The sequence below is a fragment of the Prionailurus viverrinus genome, chromosome C1 (genome assembly GCF_022837055.1).
Source record: "Prionailurus viverrinus isolate Anna chromosome C1, UM_Priviv_1.0, whole genome shotgun sequence".
Classification (NCBI taxonomy): Eukaryota; Metazoa; Chordata; class Mammalia; order Carnivora; family Felidae; genus Prionailurus; species Prionailurus viverrinus.
Genome location: NC_062568.1, coordinates 39,041,294 through 39,061,908, shown reverse-complemented (window position 1 = coordinate 39,061,908; position 20,615 = coordinate 39,041,294). Strand labels below are relative to the sequence as shown.

At 38.0% G+C, this 20,615-nt stretch overlaps 2 protein-coding genes across 5 annotated transcripts in view; one reads left to right on the top strand and one right to left on the bottom strand.

Moving 5' to 3' along the window:
- LOC125173418 (serine protease 58-like) overlaps positions 1–7,404 on the bottom strand; it is a 141,498-nt gene extending 134,094 nt beyond the window's left edge. For both annotated transcript variants that reach the window (XM_047872535.1, XM_047872536.1), the window contains exons 1-2: positions 7,150–7,404; positions 3,716–3,826 (exon numbers count right to left, since the gene is read on the bottom strand). The gene's annotated coding sequence lies outside the window, so the exon portion shown is untranslated. The remainder of the gene's footprint in view (positions 1–3,715; positions 3,827–7,149) is intronic.
- A 222-nt stretch (positions 7,405–7,626) lies between these two features.
- The window catches only part of GLS (glutaminase), an 82,837-nt gene continuing 69,848 nt past the window's right edge, over positions 7,627–20,615 (top strand). For 2 of the 3 annotated variants that reach the window (XM_047872528.1, XM_047872530.1), the window contains exon 1: positions 7,627–8,264. In XM_047872528.1, the coding sequence (XP_047728484.1) occupies positions 7,867–8,264 (398 nt within the window). In that variant the 5' untranslated portion in view covers positions 7,627–7,866. The remainder of the gene's footprint in view (positions 8,265–20,615) is intronic. The other variant, XM_047872529.1, reaches the window with a different exon arrangement.

The following is a 20,615-nucleotide window of genomic DNA, read 5'->3' as shown; positions in this document are numbered from 1 at the left end:
AGCATGACTCCAAGGAGAAAAGTTGGTTAGGTGAGGGAAAATCGATCCTTTTGGCAAGGAAGGAGGATATCAAGTTAAAGTTCAAACACTAATCAATCAGGCACAAGTATAGAAGTCTAGTTTAGCAGCAGAAAAAGCTGGTTGTCTTAATATGGCTCAATATTTTTTTGTTGGAAGAGAAAGGAAGCAAATCTGGAGTTATAAAAGTGATTCAGAGTCCAAATGGGGGTAAGCTTCTTAATGCTCATTGTATCTCCAATTCCATGCCTTTAAATCATGCAAGGCTATTTATCATATGTGGCCCTCAAACAATATGCAAATAGGTTAAGCACAGATACATAATTTAGTAAGGTTAAAAAAATGAAAAAGGGAATGTGATAAATTTTAATTCAAGGAAAAGAGAAAGACACAAAGAATCTTCTATAGTGTGATATTGAATCAATCAGGATGTCTTAACGGAAACCTAGATTCAAACTGATTTAAATAATAAGGAAATGTATCATATATAACAAAGGAGGGCAGGCATCAGAACTGGTTGATCATGAATATAAGCAGTAGCTCAAGAATATCATGGGGATTCCAGAGTCCTTCTAGCTCTCCACTCTCTTGGCCTAGATGTGTTGGGTCTGTCTTAAGGGTAGCTCCTCTCTTTCATAGCAAGATAGCTACAGCAGTTTCAAGGGGAATAGAATTTCCATGGCTGGCTAGGACTAATCATGTGGGGTAGAACATGTGCTGGGGAATAAAGCTTAAAGAAACTTACACTGCTATCATCATCTGATTTCTCAGGACAGAGTTGGAAACATGGCAGCCAATAGGCCAAATTATCATTGCAGATGTTTTGTTTGACTAGTGTGGTGTTAAAAAAAATTGAATGAGCTGGTCACTTGTGTAAGTCAGAAGATTTTATTTATTTTTAAAAATCATACTTCTGTATTATCTTAAAGAATCCAAAAGTCTAGCTAATTGTGCCTGCATTCCACTTATCTAAAGCTGGCTGGAGTACATTAGTTACATCCCCTTTAGACAGAGCATTCCAATTCTAATTTACTGGAGCCTCATCATTCCCTAATATGTAATAACCTGGCCTGCTTTACTCAAGTTACCTACTGAGCCTTTCATTGGGGAAATTATTCCCAAAGATTTTTAAGAGCTTTGTGGCATTTTTGTAATCATGAACATGTCTCTTACAGGCATTTGTCCAATGGTTCAAAAGAATAGAAGGCAAGAGCCACATCCAGCTGGAGAGTGTGTCTTTGCCAATTCCATTGTACAAATTGAGTGACTTTATTAACTTATAATTTTCATAGCCATAAAACTTAGCATTTGACATCTGTCCCCAATAGAATTGTTACAAAGATAAATAGCTTCTTTACCTTCAAAGGAAGTAAGGATGTATTTTTATTCATATTTTATCAATGAAAGAATTGCTTTCATGTTTATGCTTGATAGCCAAGAAACAAATATTTTTTTCTATAAGATTTTCAGTCAAATATTAGTCATTCTTACCTTTGTAAAGCTTCAGTTCAAGGATACTGTCTGTTGGTTACACTCTTGAAGTGTATTTACAAAGTAGCTCTATTACTTACTAGTTGTATCACTCATCATTGGTTAAACAAAATTAAATAAAGTTTAAAAGGAACCATTAAAAAGTGAAAATTGGGGGTGCCTCGATGGCTCAATAGGTTAAGTGTCTGACTCTGGATTTTGGCTCACGTCATGATCTCACGGTTTGTGAGTTCAGGCCCCGCGTCTGGTTCTGTGCTGGCAGAATGGAGCCTACTTGGATTTCTCTCTCTCTCTCCCTCTTTCTGCCCCTCCCCTGCTGGTGCTCTCTCTCTCAAAATAAAACTTTATAAAAAAAGTGAAAACTGGGGCGCCTGGGTGGCGCAGTCGGTTGGGCGTCCGACTTCAACCAGGTCACGATCTCGCGGTCCGTGAGTTCGAGCCCCGCGTCAGGCTCTGGGCTGATGGCTCAGAGCCTGGAGCCTGTTTCCGATTCTGTGTCTGCCTCTCTCTCTGCCCCTCCCCCGTTCATGCTCTGTCTCTCTCTGTCCCAAAAATAAATAAACGTTGAAAAAAAAAAAATTTAAAAAAAAAAAGTGAAAATTGGATGTGTAGTATCTTCTACACTTATAATTGTTAGAGAAAAGAAACAGCTTTCAACATTATAATAAGGCTTTTCTTTAATTATGAAATATTTCAAACATAGAAAAAGAAAGAGAATATAACAAACACCTGTGCATCAACTACTAAGGTACCATATTTGCTTCAAATTTTAAAAATTATTTTTTAAAAAATCAATCATTACAGATATAGTTGAAGTTATCTGTACACATCTCTTCAATCCCATTTCTCATTATAAACACCCAGAAATAACAGCCACTACAATGAATTTGATGTTTATTAATCTTTGAAACTCTTAAACCATGTATCCATAAATCTATAAACAATGTATTGGTTTGCATGTCATACAATTTTATAATCATGGTATAATACACATATTCAGCTGACACTTGCCTTTTCTCAATATTATTTTTGAGACCCACTTTAATACAGGATACTGTATTAATTTTAATGTACAGTACTCTGCTATATACAAATATCACATTATTTTAATTCATTCTCCTACTGATAAACATTTAGGCTGTTTCTACAGAGACTTTTTTTTAAGTTTATTTATTTTGAAAGAGAGAGAGTGTGCATGAGTGGGAGAGGGGCAGAGAGAGAGGGAGAGAAAGAATCCGAAGCAGGCTCCACACTGTCAGTGCAGATACTGATGTGGGGCTCGAACTCACCAACTGTGAGATCATGACCTGAGCTGAAATCAAGAGTCGGATGCTTAAACGACTGAGCCACCCAGGCACCCTACAGAGATTGTTTTTAAAATACATCAGTTTGTTGTACTCTTGGGGGTGCATATGAATGAAGCTGTGCCTCAGAACATACCACATGGTATTGTTATTGTGAGAAGCAGCTCAATCATGAATCAAACTTTCTTTTCTGGAGTTGTGTTGCTTCTTGTGACATAATTGGACAGAGGGAATCACATACTATAAATGTCAGATGCTTAAAAAGTATAGACAGATTTGAAGGAATTCATGCTATACAGAGGATAAATACTGATTCCTCTTTGCCCCAGAACATCAAAATACATTACTGTGGATGATGACTGTTTTTAAAAATGTCTGAATTTTGAATTTAATTCCATAATTTCAGTGAAGCTCAGTAATTGGTTTCTGGATTAGTAATATGACTTTACCATTGGGTGAGCATAAATACACAAAATCCAGGCTCATTTTTCTTTTTCGGAGCTTAGAAAAATGTGACAAATTTCAGATACTGAAGCAGCGTTAGGTTTCATAGCATAAAACCAATATAGCATAATGGATATGAAGCTCACACTTTAAACCACTAATTTTCCCTAATTAAATCCAAATATAAATGACATATTAAAATATCACTCAAATATTTTCTACCTGAACTTTGGTTTTGTTTGTCCCTGAAAGAGAATGACTATTCTGACTGTCCCCTCAGTGATAGTCAGTTTCAACTGCTTTGGAGGTTAATGCCTATCTTTTAGAGGTCTCAAATTCTCTCTGTAGTCCATATTAGTCTCATGGCGGCCTAGTCATCTTCATTGAAGTTAGATGATATACCAGTCAACCTAACTTAAGTATTGTATAGTAATAATTCCTAAATTGAAATTACTTACAGGAAGGATTCTTTCTCTTCATATTATTTGTCAATCACAGTCATCTTCAAGTTTGTTCCATTATTCTGGGACCCAGGTGAAAGGGGCATCCCATCTTTGGGACATGCCATTCTTGTCATACAAGGAAAAGAGAGATGTCAGAACTATGTGGCAAACATCACTTCCTTTAATATTTCACTGAACAAATCAAGACAAAGGGCCAAGCCTGCTGTTAAAAGTAGGGAGGTAAAGTCCTCCCATTAGAAGGGACATAAATATTTGGGAACAGTAATTCAATTTACCTAGAGGTTGTTTTCATTCTCAAGAAGGTATCCTTTTGATTGACTTTTGCAATGTTTATAAAATCTTTTTTTTTTTAAGGTTTTCCTAATTATACAAGCAAGACTTTCTTATCTCTGACATGGGGTTTAGTCCAATTTAATATTTTCTATCACACTACAAAAAATAAGAGTTAAAATTACTTTCAAAAATAAGTAAATATCTAGAGAACCCATGCATAAAATTGTGATCTAAGTGTAACCAATATTAACTTATAAGCTGATAGAATTTTCCTCTGAATGAAGGAAAGTAACTGATTACCACCCCACTCCAGTTCCAGCCATCAGGAGGCCCACAAAAAGAATTTTATATGGTTGTTATTTAGGATGATACCATATAAGTAGTCTCTTCAGGTCTCATGAAAATTTCACCATTTTTGTGTGATGTCACAAGGAAGAGAGGTTTAACATACATAGGTGGCAAATAATAGATTTTTAGATTTAATTATATATGACATGCACATTCAGGCAATCTTTTCTTTTTAATCTAGTAATTCTTCCTTCTGTATTACTTTTTAAAAGTTATTTGTAAACAGCTGGTACCATGGGCACTGAATCCAGCTTTGCTTAATCTTACTGTCTTTGCAGCAGTCCAAAGATACCTTGGAAATTATTGGTTTATTTTCTAAAAATAAAGCAAATGATCTCATTTTGGAGAGCCAGCTTCTTCTTAAATGATATTTTACAATTAGATGGTTTAAAACAACTCTGTTTGGCTTTTTAATAACAAATGTGACAATCATGTGCAACAAAATTTATTCACTTATGGAATAATAATAATAATATTTATAGCTAACACTTATAGAATGCTACTGGCATTGTTCTCAGTGCTATATATATATATATATATATATATATTCATTTAATCCTCACAACCCTGTGAGATAAGATACTAATATTATCCCCATTTTATACATGAGGGATCCATAATAACTTTAATACATATCTAAATTCAACTTTGGAATAGTACGTCATGTTTGACAGGGTTTATCAGCAAGACTAGGAAGCTGGCCAGTTAAAGCAGGAAACAAACAGAAGAAAGGGAAGTAGTAGCAGAAGCTGTTTAGAGGTTTCCTGAATCTTACTCTATTCTCTTAACAAAATTCAAACAAACAAAATAGTGAGTCAATTCTTTTAAGCTATTAGGCAAAGGAGAATTATTTTCCACTTAGCTTTAGGTCAACAAATAATAACCTCTTGGTTCTGGTGAAAGGCAAAATCTGGAACTTATACATATGTTACATTATGATCTTGAAACATTAGCCTTTTTTAATCTTCAAAAGAACACAGGAACTCTAGTTAGATTGTTCTTCTAGTTAGAACAGAAACAAAATGCATAAATTCCAATTTTTCCTTTGGATGGTTCATATCTGCTTAATGGCTATGGGACTACAACCTCTTGTGGGATAGCTGCACTTATCTACTGGCAAGGAGGAGTCTAAGAGTAGCCTGACAATCCAGCCACCTATTAATCGGAGATTATCTATTTGTAGTTATTTTAGTGGACTGTTGTATGTGTATAAAATGTTTTTATAGGGACAGATTTTGTTTTACATGATGATATAATTTAACAAGTAAATAATTAATCTAATGGAAATAGTAATTAACTCCAATTCATGGTAGCTCAGTTGTATTTGATTAAAGAAACATTAACTGAAGATTAAAAAATATTATATATGATGAAGAAAGGAATCAAATTAAAGTATGAATGACTCAAACTTTAATTCTGTTTATAGTACTTTTAATTTGCTGTCTATAACTTTTTCATGGTTTTCACAAAGAAAGGGTTAAATTGCATCAGACTCTAAGTCCTTCTAAATGTTAGGACTAACGTGTCCATTTTTACTAGCTCATGCATGGAAGCAGAAACTCTAGAAAATAATATATTACTAGGTTTGCTTTCCATACTTGTTAAGTATACTATAAAGCATTTAAGCCTTTAAAAATGAAAGAAATTTACAAAGAATTTTCATAGGAAAATTAGAGAAGCTAAGAGAAAAGCTAGGAGGAAAATAAGAACTGGATGTCAATAGCTCGGAAGTGGAGAGAAAGGAAACAGTCAAAACTGATAACCAGTTATATCTAAGAGGTCACACAATATTCAGGTTTATGTCATTGACAAGTCACTGGAAAGGTTAGGCAGGGCTGATATTCGTTACCTCTCCTCCAAAAGTTGATGTTCCTTTTCCTGAATACTGTATATTATTACTTTGACTCTTCAAATTTTAGTGACAGGTAATGTTAAGTAGTAATAAAAGCCCTCTAAATAATTTGCAATTGTCTGAACTTTTTTTTTTTTTAAGGCGATACTTAACCGATTTACACATGATAGCCTTTTCCAGGTTCTTCCGGTTAAAGAGCAGATAGAAAAAATTTAAACATGAGCAAGACTCTGACATGCCAAAGGTCACAATAGCCTGTAGGGTACAGATTTCCTATTAATCTAGTGCAATATTGTAAGATTCATTAGATTACTAATGCACCTAGTTAATGCACCTGACGCACACCCTTCCTGGTTCATAAAAATCATCCCCATTAACTTTTGTGGATCTATGCATTTAAATCTAATTGTTTCAAGAAACAGTCTAAAAACCTTTTGTCGTGAAGTGCATAGGTAGGCTCAGAGAAAAACTCAAGAGTTTATCAGATCCTTGGCTCTTTTCCCACAGACCAAATAGGATAAACAACAGATACTAGGCTGAAACGATTTAGAGAACCAGCACTCAGATGCTTCTATTTTAAAACGATGAAGCAGCTTTTAAAATACAAAAGTATCTACAATTATGCTTTCCAGCAAACTAGTGTCAAGGGAATCCTTGCTGTTCAAAAATATTTTTGAGATACCAGTGTACATTAAAAAAATAATTTTTAAAAAGGAAAGCAGTCGTATTCTGGAATTTCTCTCGCTCTTCGCCCTCCCCCGATCTCCAACCTTCCAAATGGCTAAGTCGCATAGCTGAAAGGATTTTGCTCATTTTTTCCAAAACACTTCACATCTGGGGAGTGGCCAACTATGGAAAGTTTCAAGTAAATGTAACATTTGGGAGAGAGACGAGGCTCGTCTGGGGCTGCCTTTCCTGGACCGCGGCCCTCAGAGGTGTCTCCTCACGTCCTCACCGGATAGCCCGGGCCAGCTGCAAGCTTGGACCAGCCAAGCTCCGACGGCTCGGCCAGACGCCAGCTCCGGCCAATCCGACCGGCTCCCGGCCACTCGGCTGCAGGGGCTCTTGCCGGTCAGTTTCCCCGACAGTTCGAGGCCCCAGAGTCCAGGAGCCAATCCGCTTCGTAAGTGACGAGACCCCTGACTCCCCAGTTTCCAACTAGGGCAGCCTCGCGGTTGGCGAAGCGAGAGGGAAGGGGCTACGCTAGAGCCCCTCCTGGCTCCCACGCCTCACACGTCAGTTCGGTTCCTTTCCCCGCCCCCTGCCAATCTCCACCCCGGCTCTCCGCGCACCCTGCGCGGAGAGAAATTTGACTGCTCCAGTCACCAATCAGGAGAGAGGTCGAGAATCTGAGCCAATCGTAGCAGGGGAAGGAGGGAGGACGCGGGCGTCCTCCCGCCCCCGAGAGGGTGAGCGCGGAATGTCTCTGGCCCTCCCCTGCGCTTCAGCCTCAGTGCGGAATCCTCGGCGGCGTGAGGTGAAGCGGCAGCGGGCAGCCTCCTGAGCAGCAGCGGAGGCTGCGGGAACCGGAGTCCAAACCACACCCACGTCGCTGCTCCTATCCACTTCTGCCCTCTCGGTGTCCCACCGGATACTGCGTTCCCAGAGGAGAGCGGCCGCCCACGCCCCGAGCATCCTCCCTAGTCTAGCGGGCGCTGACAGACCCGGGGGCATGATGCGACTGCGAGGCTCGGCGATGCTGCGGGACCTGCTCCTGCGGCCTCCTGCCGCTTCCTGCGCAGCTCTGAGGCGGGCACAGCCCCTCGTCACACTGTGCCGGCGTCCCCGAGGCGGGGGACAGGGGGCCGCGGGCCCAGCGGCCGCCGCGCGGCTTTACCCGTGGTGGGGCGGGGGCGGCCGGCCGGCGGGGCCCCTCGCGCGGGGACTGTCTAGCTCCCCTTCGGAGATCCTGCAGGAGCTGGGCAAGGGGGGCACGCAGCAGCAGCAGCAGCAGCAGTCTGGGGCGTCGCCGCCCGCGGCCCCATCGGCTCCCAGCCCCAAGGACGGCCCCGGGGAGACGGATGCGTTCGGCAACAGTGAGGGCAAGGAGCTGGTGGCCTCGGGCGAAAAGTGAGTGTCTCCGCTAGGCGGAAGAGGCCTCCCCCGCGTGGGGCCCGGAATCGGGCCCGGGAGGGGCCTGCGGTGGGGCGGGATGGGAGCGGAGGTTCGAGAAAGAGAAAGAAAGAGATGCCGGGCGGCCTGCGCAGTCTGCGCCATGTGATTAGGTCCGGCCCCGCCCGCGCCTTCCCCGTCGGCGCCCCTCCGCTCGGCCCCCACTTCCCTTCCCCGCCCCTGGCGCGGGCCGCCCGGGAGGAGCCGCGGAGGGGCCGGAGCGGCCGGCCTGGGCCATTCCGCCCCCCCCCCCCCCGGCCCCGTCTTTTGGGGCTGCGGCTGCCTGGCCCGCGCCGCGTGCTCTGCTCCCCGGCTCCCGGCTGCAGCTCCTGGCCGCCTGCCCAGCTCTCCGTGGGTGATGCCACACGAACATCTCCACCGAGTGACATTTAGGAGTCGGGTGTTTAGCATACACTGCGCCTTCCTGACTCGTCATTTTTCAGGCTCAGGTTTCTTTCTCTCTAAGCCTGCCCTCCTTCGATCGCTCTGCCACCATCTCTTTAGAAGCCTAACGTGGCAGAATATTCTTAATATTTCTGGAGTGGCTTTCAGGCGTGGTGTCGAGCCATCTGGGGCACCGGAAATAATGTTTTCGAAAGGAGATTAAGGAGGAAGAGAGTCATGTGGCCGAGAAGGGGCACGCAGTACAAGACTACCTGTTTGCACTGGGGACCAGCTTTGGCCTGTCTAATGTCTTCCATGAGATGGGCGAATTTTTTAAAATAACCAAAATAGCCAAGATGAAATGTGGCTGGTAAAACACTAGGAAAAATCCGAGTTATGTAGTTTTTGTGATTTAAATACTGATAGAATGTTAAGTCATCTATGGCACACAGCACTTTTGACTTAAAACGAAATTGGTTTTTCTTAACAAATGGGAAGCAATTTCTTGGTTATTTTGTATAAATATAAATGGACCCCAACTTTGTTTTCCGAATATGGGTAAAAATATAACCTGTATGCTTTCTTTATACTCTACCGTTTTGCTGACATTGTACTGACATTATGTGACCCGTTTTGCCACCCTGTCACTCACATTACTGTCTTCAGCTTCACATCACCTTAAGTCAAACTGAAAGTGTGGTGTGATTTTTATACTGAATCGCAGGTCTGCTTAATGTTTCCTGTAATTGAAGTTGGCACCTTCCTAAAACATTCCAAGCCTAAGTTTTCCCAGACTGAAAAATGTTATTTTAATGATGGGCAAAATTTGTGGTATTCTGTGATAATGGTTTTGTGTCACAAAGTCTTAGGAGCATATAGGTAGGTCATTTAACATCTTTAGTTAGATGATTTAAATCCCTTCAAGGTCTGAAAAGCTAGACTTTTGTTAAATTTCCATCTCTCATGTTTTTTAGGGTCTAGAATGTGTATGCTTAATCTCATCTGGTACTCACTTGTACCTTATCATCTGGTTTACCAGGCAATGAAACTAGTTTAAATACCTGAGCCCAGGGTTACAGAATTACAAAGTGCAATTGCTAGCATTTAAAAGTTGTCCTTGAAGGCAATGGGATGGGAATTGTTTTCTATTGAAAACGTCTTCCAGTTTGTGTCTTTTCAGTGGCACCAGTGTCCTTTTTTTTCCTTCTTGTCAGGAAATTTAAGCTCATAAGAACTTTCTAGCTTCATTTCCTTCCAAATAAGAAATCGTCTCTTAGCAGTAACTTTGAAAACACTATTTTGGTTAATACTTACTGACAACGATACATAAAAAAAGGTCCTGTACTGTACCCCAACCACCAAAGAAAATCAGTCTAGGGAGGGAATCCTTCAAGAACATTTGCTCAGCTGACCTGGGAATTTGAATGGCCAATAAGACAATCTTGTTTACCTTAGTTCAAAGGAGTTTCTTTTTCTGCCACTGAAGTTTGGAATAATAGCTAGACTGGCTCAGGAGCAATCCAAGTACTATATATGATAATCCTGAGAGCTTTGAATCAAGGATTTCAAGAGTGAACCCCAGCTGTCTTGAATTCATATATACACTTGAAGAGCACTGGCCTCAAGATTGTTAAGACATTTTTAATCTTTTTAAAGATTATATTTCCTGAATTATCTGGTTTCCAAATGTAGTTTTCCTCTTTTGACTCCTTCCATTTTGCCTTTGTGTAATAAACATTTCTCTCATTCTGGGAGGTAAGCTTCCAGTTGATCCTGTTATCCTTTCTAATGCTCAGCTTCCAAAATATAGTTCATCCCTCAGTCAGCAAGCCACCTGGAATGCCAGCACTCACGACTCTGCCAGGTTTTATGGAAGATTATTAAAAGAAATAACCATGTGAAATTAAATGAGTTAACATTTTGTAAAAGGCTTAGGACAACAATTTGGTATGTGTTAAAATAGTATATAAGTGTTTATTAAATAAGAATAAAATTGCTTCATCTTCATGTTGTAAAACATGACAAGGACATTATTAGCCTTTGAATTTTAGGCTCATACATGAGAAGTTTCTTTTTGTTTTTTTAGTTTCCAGAAAAAATTTCTCTTGAAAAATTATTGTACTTCTATTTGATTTGTACTGTTTGTCTTTTTGCCCTACTTACTAGTAAGCTTAGAGAATTTAATACTTAACCATAGCAATTTTATTAATTAACATGGCTAACATGTTTGCTTTTCCTCCTTTCCTTGGTCTGACTATATTTTATTAACCTTACTATATTATATTTTGGAAAGAGGTGGAATATAAGCAAGTTACCTACTTACCTTTTTTCCATAGTCAAATTCTTTGAACCAGTGTCATCCTAGGCTGTGCCATCTCCTTCAACCAACTTCAGTCTGGTTTAGATTCCTGGTTTAACTTAAGATTTTACTACTGTCTTAAATACCCTATAGAAAATATGATTTTTGCTTAGTTTTCCCTGTAGTGCACTTACTTAATTTTGTTGCTATCATTTTATCATTTTGAAAATCCACTTGGCTGTTTTCATTTTTTAAATTGTCCTCTTTGCTTTCCTGGCACTTTTTGGGTTTGCTCACTGAGTAAACCCTGAGGCTAAGGTCTTTGCTTCTTTCCCACTTGTCTGCCTTCTCCACAGCATGTGCCTTCTCTCAACTTTGCCTCTCATGATAATATTTCATCTCTCATCCAAACTCTTCTCACGTTTATGTCCATGTATTTGGTGACCCAAATTAAAAGTCTGTACCCCCATATCCATTCTTTTGTCTCATTTCAGTCTGTTGAGATTGTTTATAGAGTTTTAATTTCAAACTACCACTCTCTTTCTAAAATACCAATACAGACTGGAATGAGCATTATATCAAAATCACAAACCATGCTGTAGCATTCAAAATTCTTGACCAACCTTTATGCCGAATGCTTGCCCAGCATGGACATTTTACCTCACTGTTTCTTCTCCATCAAGCATTCCATGCTTCATTTCTATGAAGCTTGTGTGTATCCTATAGTGAAGAGTCCCTGAAAAGAGTTGCCAGGTTGGGATGAGGGACATTTTTGTTACCTTTTGTTTAGGCATTTTATTATTTAGTTAGGAGGGAAAATGATACAACCGAGAAGGACTAGGCTTGGAAAATATCAGCACATGTATGCTCTTTAGTAAAAGGGTAATTCATATAGGGTACAATATTGACAATACAGGATACAGTATTCCATTAAAACAATGAGATCATTTTTTCCCTATCAGATTGGCAGATGTTAAATTAAATCAAGTGATGCGGAGGGTGTGGGGAATAGGAACTCTTACATTGCTAGTGGAAGTATAAATTAGTTCAGCTATTTTGGAAGGTGGTTTGGTAGTATTTGTCAAAAACTGCATACCCATGATGAAGTAATTGAATGTTTGCTCATCTACGTGAAGTCATGGCATTTAAAAATATATTTTGGATTAAATATGCATAATTAAAAATGTATTAAAAGTGAAAGGAAACATTTTTATACTGGCTTCAGATAGTATGACTTTTGGTAGGTCATTTTTTTTTAATATTTTAATTTTTAATTTTTTAGAGAGCGAGCAGGGGAGGGAGGCAGAGGAGGAGAGAGAGAAAATCTTTAAGCAGTCTCCACACTCCGCGCAGAGCCCGACACAGGGCTCTATCCCATGACCCTGGGATCATGACCTGAGCTACCCAGGTGCCATGGTAGTTCATATTTATTAAATGGAAAGTGAGGGGCATAGAATCATTACATTGTATGCTGTGAGAATTGAATCTCAAGATTAAATGCTTATGCATTGCAGCAAACATTGAATTGGTCTATAGAACAGTACTTGATAATGAAGTTGAGACAGTGTTTGGCAGATATAATTTCAAAGTGAAAGAATGTCCATGAAATAGGTGACAAATTTTGTCATTCTTTAATGCATTTCCTTGTAATGTGTAAAAGTGAATGTATTTACAGTTCACTTAGAATCAAGATTGAAAGTATATTTGAGGGATTCCTCAACACCTCTGATTTTATTTGTGATTTCTTCCATTAAAATTTTTTTCAGGTTACAGTAACCAGTGAGCTTTAGTTTAGTGGCCATTTGAAGCATACACCATAACATTTTTTGCTGCCTGATACTTATATTAAACCACCGGTATCTATTTAGTCATGGCTATATCTGTAGTGACCTGTAATTAACGAACTGCATGCTACTTAATAATTTTTAGATGAAGTTCACTGAAAGCATAAATTAGATCCTGAACTTTAGTTTCTGAGTTTTAGCTTCTTCTTTTCAGGCTTTACTGTTTACAAAGAAGTCTGCCTACTTCAAAATCAACTAACTCAGGAAATGACTACCACATTGAATTCAATTTTTTTATGAGGCGCTATGTAGGGAAAAGTAACAAGGGTTGGAAAGGCACTATTTTAGTCTGAAAAAAATAAATGTCACCTTGAAGAGAACTTTGTTGAAGATGTTTGTGGGTTTGAGTTTCAAAAAATTACTTGAAATAAGTAAAAAGCTATACTTCTTCCTTGTGACTATGAAGTGAAGAAAAATTATGGCTGTAGAAACAAGGTTTAATTGTAGGATTTGCATTCTTTAAGGAGCACACTCTTTAATTCCTGTATAAGTCAAGGAGTTGCCTGTCTGCCTTTTCACCTTTTAAGTCATTTGCTAGGAAGAATACTTAAGAAAGCTGAGTGAACAGATATATTTATAAAAATAATTACTAATTATTGATATCTCTGAGGTAAATAGCTTTCAGGTAGAGATACTTAGGATTTTATCCTGGAATCTTTCTACTCAGGTATAAAATTGCTTTGCTTATGAAACATGGTGCATATAACTAATTACTGTACTTGTTCTGGCCACTTACAACACAGTAGAAGCATGATAATGTGTTTTCTTGGCTTCCTTTGGGGAGTATTCTCTCGTTTGTATGTAACATTATTACTTATTGCTTTGTAAATATACGTTTATAGTGAAAACACTAACTTTAAAACGGAACTAACTTTAAAATGGAACTATTAATATTGCATAATGAACAATAACTTGGTAGATTTCAAGATTTGAATATATGTATATGTGTGTGGGTGGGTCATTTTGTTTTTTTGCCTGTTAATTTCTACTACAGGCCTCTAAAGATTTTTAAATGGTCATCTTCATGAAGGTGTGAGTGACATAGGCACTTCCTTAAGATTCTTGGTGGGAGTTCTTAAGAGACAGAGAGAGAGAGAATCCAAGCAGGCTCTGCAGCTCATCACAGAGACTTGATGTGAGGCTCGATCTCACCACCATGAGATCATGACCTGAGCTAAAATAAAGAGTTGGATGCCTAACTGACTGAGCCATCCAGGCACCCCAAGAGTACAGGCTTTTTAAGAACAGTTTTAAAACTGTGTGAAACTTTAAATATATTCATACATTTTTATGAGTCTAGGCTAACAAACTTGAGTTGTAGGAAGATTTATTCATTAATACTTTTGGTACAGTACCCTACATATTAGAGAAGAATGGAAAAAAAAGCTTGTGTTCAACATTAGTGGAATGGTTGAGTAAATTATGATACATACATACATATGAGAGTCTCTTATTCAATCATTTAAAATGTATACAGACACTTTTGGGAGATGTAAGAAAATGTTAGGCCAAAAGTTAGAATATAAAATTTCTGTGCAGTATGATCTCAAGTGATCCTTAAGCTTTTAAAACATGCTTGGAGGGGCGCCTGGGTGGCGCAGTCGGTTAAGTGTCCGACTTCAGCCAGGTCACGATCTCGCGGTCCCTGAGTTCGAGCCCCGCGTCAGGCTCTGGGCTGATGGCTCGGAGCCTGGAGCCTGTTTCCGATTCTGTGTCTCCCTCTCTCTCTGCCCCTCCCCCGTTCATGCTCTGTCTCGCTCTGTCCCAAAAATAAATAAAAAACGTTGAAAAAAAAATGCTTGGAAAAAGTATTTTGAGGAAAACAAACAAATGATATCAGCAGTTGTGGTTTGTGAGAATGGACATTTTTTTCTCTGCCTCTTTAGAGTTAATTTTAAGATTTCTCATGAGTACAATTGACCCTTGAATAATGTAGATGTTAGGGGTGCCAGCCTCTTCTCACAGTCAAAAATTAGGTTACTTCCCCAAAACTTAACTACTGATAGCCTACTGTTGACTGGAAGCCTCACCAATAACAAACAGTCAATACATATTTTGTATGTTATATGTATTACAGACTATATTCTTACAATAAAGTGAGCAAGAGAAGAGAAAATGTTATTAAAATCACAAGGAAAAGAAAATATATTATAGTACTATATTGTATTTATTGAGAAAAAGCCACATGTAAGTGTACCCACATGGTTCAAACGCTTGTTGCTCAAGGGACATCTGCATTTATAACTTCCATTATTAGAGGAACCACATCTGTTAATTTTAAAATTGTAAATATCTACTCTACTAGTCTGCTATTCTAATACACTGTTTCTGGTACATATAACAGGAAGTACCATTACATTAAAAAGTTAAAAAAAATGTACATGGATTTGTACAGCTCTTCTCAGCATTATCCAGTTATATTCACTATTTGCAAACATCAAACTTTTTCTAAACTATTCTTAGTGTAAATCTCCTTAGAAAATGTTGCATATTTTTTGCCACAGTAAAATATAATGAAGAGTTTAATGTTTCTTGTTCCATCTCGGATTTTACCATAAGGGAGCATTACTATAGTGATGTTCGCAGGCAAGTGTTGGCAAACTTTTTCTCTCTGAAGGGTCAAATAGTACATATTTTTGGCTTCACAGGCTATCTGGTCTGGGTTAATACTATTCAAATTAGCTGTTATTAGCAAAGCTGTCATGGATGGTTGGTAAATGCATAGGGACAGCTGTTTTGCAATAAAACTTTATTTACAAACACAGGTGGCACTGCTCTAGTTTGCTGTTAGTGGCCCCTGTACTAAACTGTATTTAGTTGTGTAATGTGTTCCCTCATATTATGATTAGTTCCACTTTGAATTTTTTTTTTTCAACGTTTATTTATTTTGGGGACAGAGAGAGACAGAGCATGAACAGGGGAGGGGCAGAGAGAGAGGGAGACACAGAATCGGAAACAGGCTCCAGGCTCTGAGCCATCAGCCCAGAGCCTGACGCGGGGCTCGAACTCAGGGACCGCGAGATCGTGACCTGGCTGAAGTCGGACGCTTAACCGACTGCGCCACCCAGGCGCCCCTGATTAGTTCCACTTTGAATGAGTTTGTTCCTTTGTGGATTTTTGTATCTTGTATCTGTTGCTACATCTTGTTCTGTTCTTCCTTTCTCCACTTTGGCTATTTTCTCTTACTCTCCCCTTCTAGACCCAGTTCTCCTCAGCTTTTAAAAAAATTGCAGTAAAAATATACATAACAAAATTTTTTATCTTAACTATCTTTAAGGGTATGGTTCAGTAGCATTAACTACTCTTTGAGTCTTTTTTTTTTTTTTTAAAGAACTTAAGATAGTTAGACTTTAAAAGGTATAAAATGTGTGTATATTGGTCTTCTGTGTATATGTAGGTCCTGAGTGAGTAAAGTTTATAGTCTTTAGTATGGGAATTTAGGAGGACCATCTATTTTAGCAGCTCAAAAACTGAAAATTGGAGTTGAAAGTGACTTTAAAGACATCTAATTCCACTTCATTGTACGTATTTTATAACTTTGGCCACATATACTAACTGACCTAACTAAATGACTGAAGTTCATAAATATTAGGATTTATTTTGTCTTTTCATCTACCATTAGATTAATAAAATACTGTACCGAATTGATTACTTTCTAGGTACAATATTGGAAGAGACCTTAAAAACCCATCTCCCTAGTTGATTTTTTTTCTCTTCTGTTATACTCCTGCAAGTTGTTACTCATTTCTGAGTGAATACTTCCTTGACTAGAGTTCACTGCCTTGGAACATAGCACCTTCCATTTTCAGAGCTCTTTTGTTTTTGTGTAGCTGAAGTCTCCCTTTCATTAACCTATATATTTTAGTTACTTCAAAGGCATCATCTCTAGTATGGTATTAAAGTGGTTAACAGAATTCACTGTATCTATTTTTACAACTAGATTGATGTATTAAAGGATACTTGACCAAAGGGATAGGTGGACTAACAGAGCTGGACATCAGGGACTTGGTCTGACCAGGTCCTCATCCTCCCCTCAAAGGCAAGCAGGCTGCCCCCTGGGCTGGACTTCTGAAGTTGTACATGTGGACAGTTTGCCATCAGCTGATGATAGCTCAGCCACTAGCTTTTGTGCTTCTTACTTTGGTATGTTCTTGAATAAATTTCAGTAAAATCCAATTAGAACAGCAACCCTAATTTAACATAATCTCATCCTCACTTTTTATAGGATTTAACAAGGTGGCACAACAGTTTAGTTCTCTAACATAAGTAATTTCCCTATTAGCATTTTGGTTAGAGATTCTTCAAATATAAGGAGTCTTAACCTTTAATTATTCTGAACGAATTCTAGGTATTCCTCCTAAAATGGAGGGCTAATAATTGAGCACAATTGGTATGGTATACCAGGAAGTATATAGAAACTAAAGACCAGTTTTCCAGGGCTAATTCTGGCACAACCACTTAAGAATTGTGTGACATTAGACATGTTGCTTGACTTTGAGACTCCGTCCTTCCCTGTAAACCTTACTTTAGCACATAGGATTTTAAGATAGCAGGAGATCCTTTCTTAACAGTAAAGCCTTAAACTATGTAATGTTTTATTTTTAAATTTCACCAATAATTAGACTTGGGGCAGAATGACTTGGAGAATAAGCAGAATTCATCACTTTGTCAGACTTATGATGTATATGGTCAGCCCCCATCAGTTGAACTTTCAACCCCATATGCTTATTTAATTAATTTTTATTGAAGTGTAATTAGCATACCATATTATATGGGTTCCATGTGTACAACATAGGGAGTCCACATTTATATGCATTGGGAACTGATTACATTAAGGCTAGGTACCACCTGTCACCATACGGTGTTGATAAATATTACTGACGGTGTTCCCTATGCTATATAATACATCCTAATAGCTTATTTTAGAACTAGAAGTTTGTATTTCTTAATCCTTTCCCCCTTTTTGGCCCCCACCTCCCAATCCCTCTCCCCTCTGATAAATACCACTATTCTCTGTGAGTCTCAACTTACTGTCAGCCAGCTCACTTTAAATTCAGAATGATAAACCAATTTAAAAACAATTTTTTTTAAAGATCACTGTTTTAAAATGAAATAAGTAAAAACATCAACGTGTTCTTTTGTATTGTTAGTGGAGCTTTTTTTTTTTTAAACTTAGTTGGGGAAAAAAAGTTTCTGACTTTCTGATAGGTTTACCATGCTATACTAGGTGTTTGAGTTCCATGGGCTTGACACCTGCAAAAAAATATTAAGGTAATATGCCAGCCTTGAAGGTTTATAGTTTGGAGAAGTCAGGTAATATGAAATATTATTTAACAAGATAAGACCAAATATAATTCGTTTCAATTTTTTTCCTTCTCATTTTGCAGTTCTTAAAGACTTGATGATTTTCCTTTTCCACCTTTCATTTGATACTAGAGTTTTTTAACTTCTAAGATTTTAAACTATGAGGGAGAGTTTGCAGTGTTGCTCCTAATTATGTTATACTTCCTTAATTTCTCCCACCTGTCAAGGCACAGTTGAATGCTTACTTTGTACTTCCTAATACTTTTATTTATTTTTTATTTAAAAAAATTTTTTTTAATGTTTATTTTTGAGACAGAGAGAGAGAGAGAGACAGAGGATGAGCAGGGGAGGGACAGAGAGAGAGACAGAATCTGAAGCAGGCTCCAGGCTCTGAACTGTCAGCACAGAGCCTGATGTGGGGCTTGAACCCATGAACAGTGAGATCATGACCTGAGCCAAAGTTGGATGCTTAACCCAGGCACCCCTTCCTAATACATTTTTTACACTTATATCCTAGTACTTGCCATAGTCTTGGCTCTCCTAGACAGCATCCTTATTTTATTCATCTTTACATAGGCTGTATAAGAAAAGTACAAAACTTAGTTGATACAGCCAGGGAGTGCTAAAAAGAGTATAGAAAATCTGGTTGGGCAAAGCCCTGTATAATGATTGAAATGATGATTTGATACCTTAAAAGATTAGGAAAAGGAGGATTATAAACAGAAGACTTATGTGGATTAAAAAATAAAGGTAAGATAGCAGGATTTATTTACAGATTCATGAATCTAGTTAATTAAAAGTGATAAGAATAGATAGTACAAAGCCATGTATAGAGAACTGAATACCAGACGGAGGAGCTTAAATTGTCCTTTGGTATTGGGTAACTGGTTGATCAATAAACAAAGTACCTCTTTTGATGTTGCAGAAATTGGCCCTGAATTTAAACACCATATGTAAATTTTTAGGAGGTGGTCTCCTCATTTATTGTTTAATTTATATAGATCTCTCTCAGCCGTGAAAATTGGGTATTTTAACAGCTCATAAATAGAAACAGCCACCCTAATTCATATATCTTATGCTCTCGCAGTTTGCTGTTCCTTGTAAACACCCAGTGAATGCTTACCTTCATTGTCTTGGTCATTCTGTTTCCTTTGCTGGGAATCCCTTTCTGTTGCCATGTTTTCAACTCCTACCCATCTTTCAAGTGTAGCTCAAATTCCATGTCTTCTAAAAAAGCTTTACCTTATTAGTCCATAGTGAAGTAATTTTTCAGAGTGTATCTCATTGTCCCTTTCTTGTAATTACTCATTATGTACGTCTTCTTTTTTCAATTTAGACTGTAAGCAACAACTAACATAATGCTGTACATGTCCTAGATGCCAGTTAAATATATGGCATTTTTTTTTGTTTTCTTAAACAATGATTTCTGTGTTTTAGGCAGGTATTTTGTGAGGGTAAAATAGAGGAAGGAATGGGTAAATGAAGTCACAAAATGATGGTGAAAAGATCTTAAGGACCGTAATTAGAAAGGAAGTGAGGGAAAATGGAAGGAATAAAAAAGTATGAAACAAGGATTTATCTGGATTTACTAATTTTCTATATGTGTTCTATTTTAGTTGCTGAGTGTCATGACCATTTTATATTTTTCCCCAGGGAATCTGGAGGGTTCACTTGGGTTTCTCAGTAGTTGTAATGATTTGAAAGCCTCCTACAATCTAGTGGTTTTTTTGTCATTAAAATTTAAATACTCCTCAAGGATCTCCTGGTTACTATATGCTTAAAATATAGTTTTTAGCTTTAAAATTTTCATAGCAAAATACATTACTGTGACATGTTGCCACAAATCCATATTAAATTTGGGGGGAGAAAAGGGGGTAATATCAAGAAAGATCTTTGGAGTAATTTCTACCTGTTTGAAAGTTGGAGAGAATCTTTTCATTTATTTGTTCACCAGAGTGTTGAAGCTAACACCTTCTCAGATCAGAGTCTGAGATTTTAAATGCTGAGATAGGTAGTATTCTTTTTATCAATTTTGACCCATTTATTCTGTGAGCATATTTTTTAGAGATGACTTAAATCTCTCCTCAATGGATAAAAATTAGTCTCTTGTCCAAAAGCAAGTAAATATTTACTTTTTTTTGCTAGCTCTGACAATAACATGGTCATTTAAATTTTTTTGTGCTCTGTACCATAAGGTAAAGAAGTGTATATTTTATGCTATTTACTTAGCTTTTAGGCAAAGCAAATACCATTTACTGGTGTGGTAAATACATAGAAAGCTTATTCTGCAGTTTTTTAAAGTGACAAACTACCACTATCTAAAGTTTATTTGACAAACCATTTTATGTAAATAATTGGTATGTTATTTTCCACTGATGTTTTGATGGCTGACTCACTTTTTCTTTAAATATTAAGTCATCAGTATTGTTGAATGCTGTTTAATGATTTTGGATCAGAGTAAGACCTAGAAAAATTGTA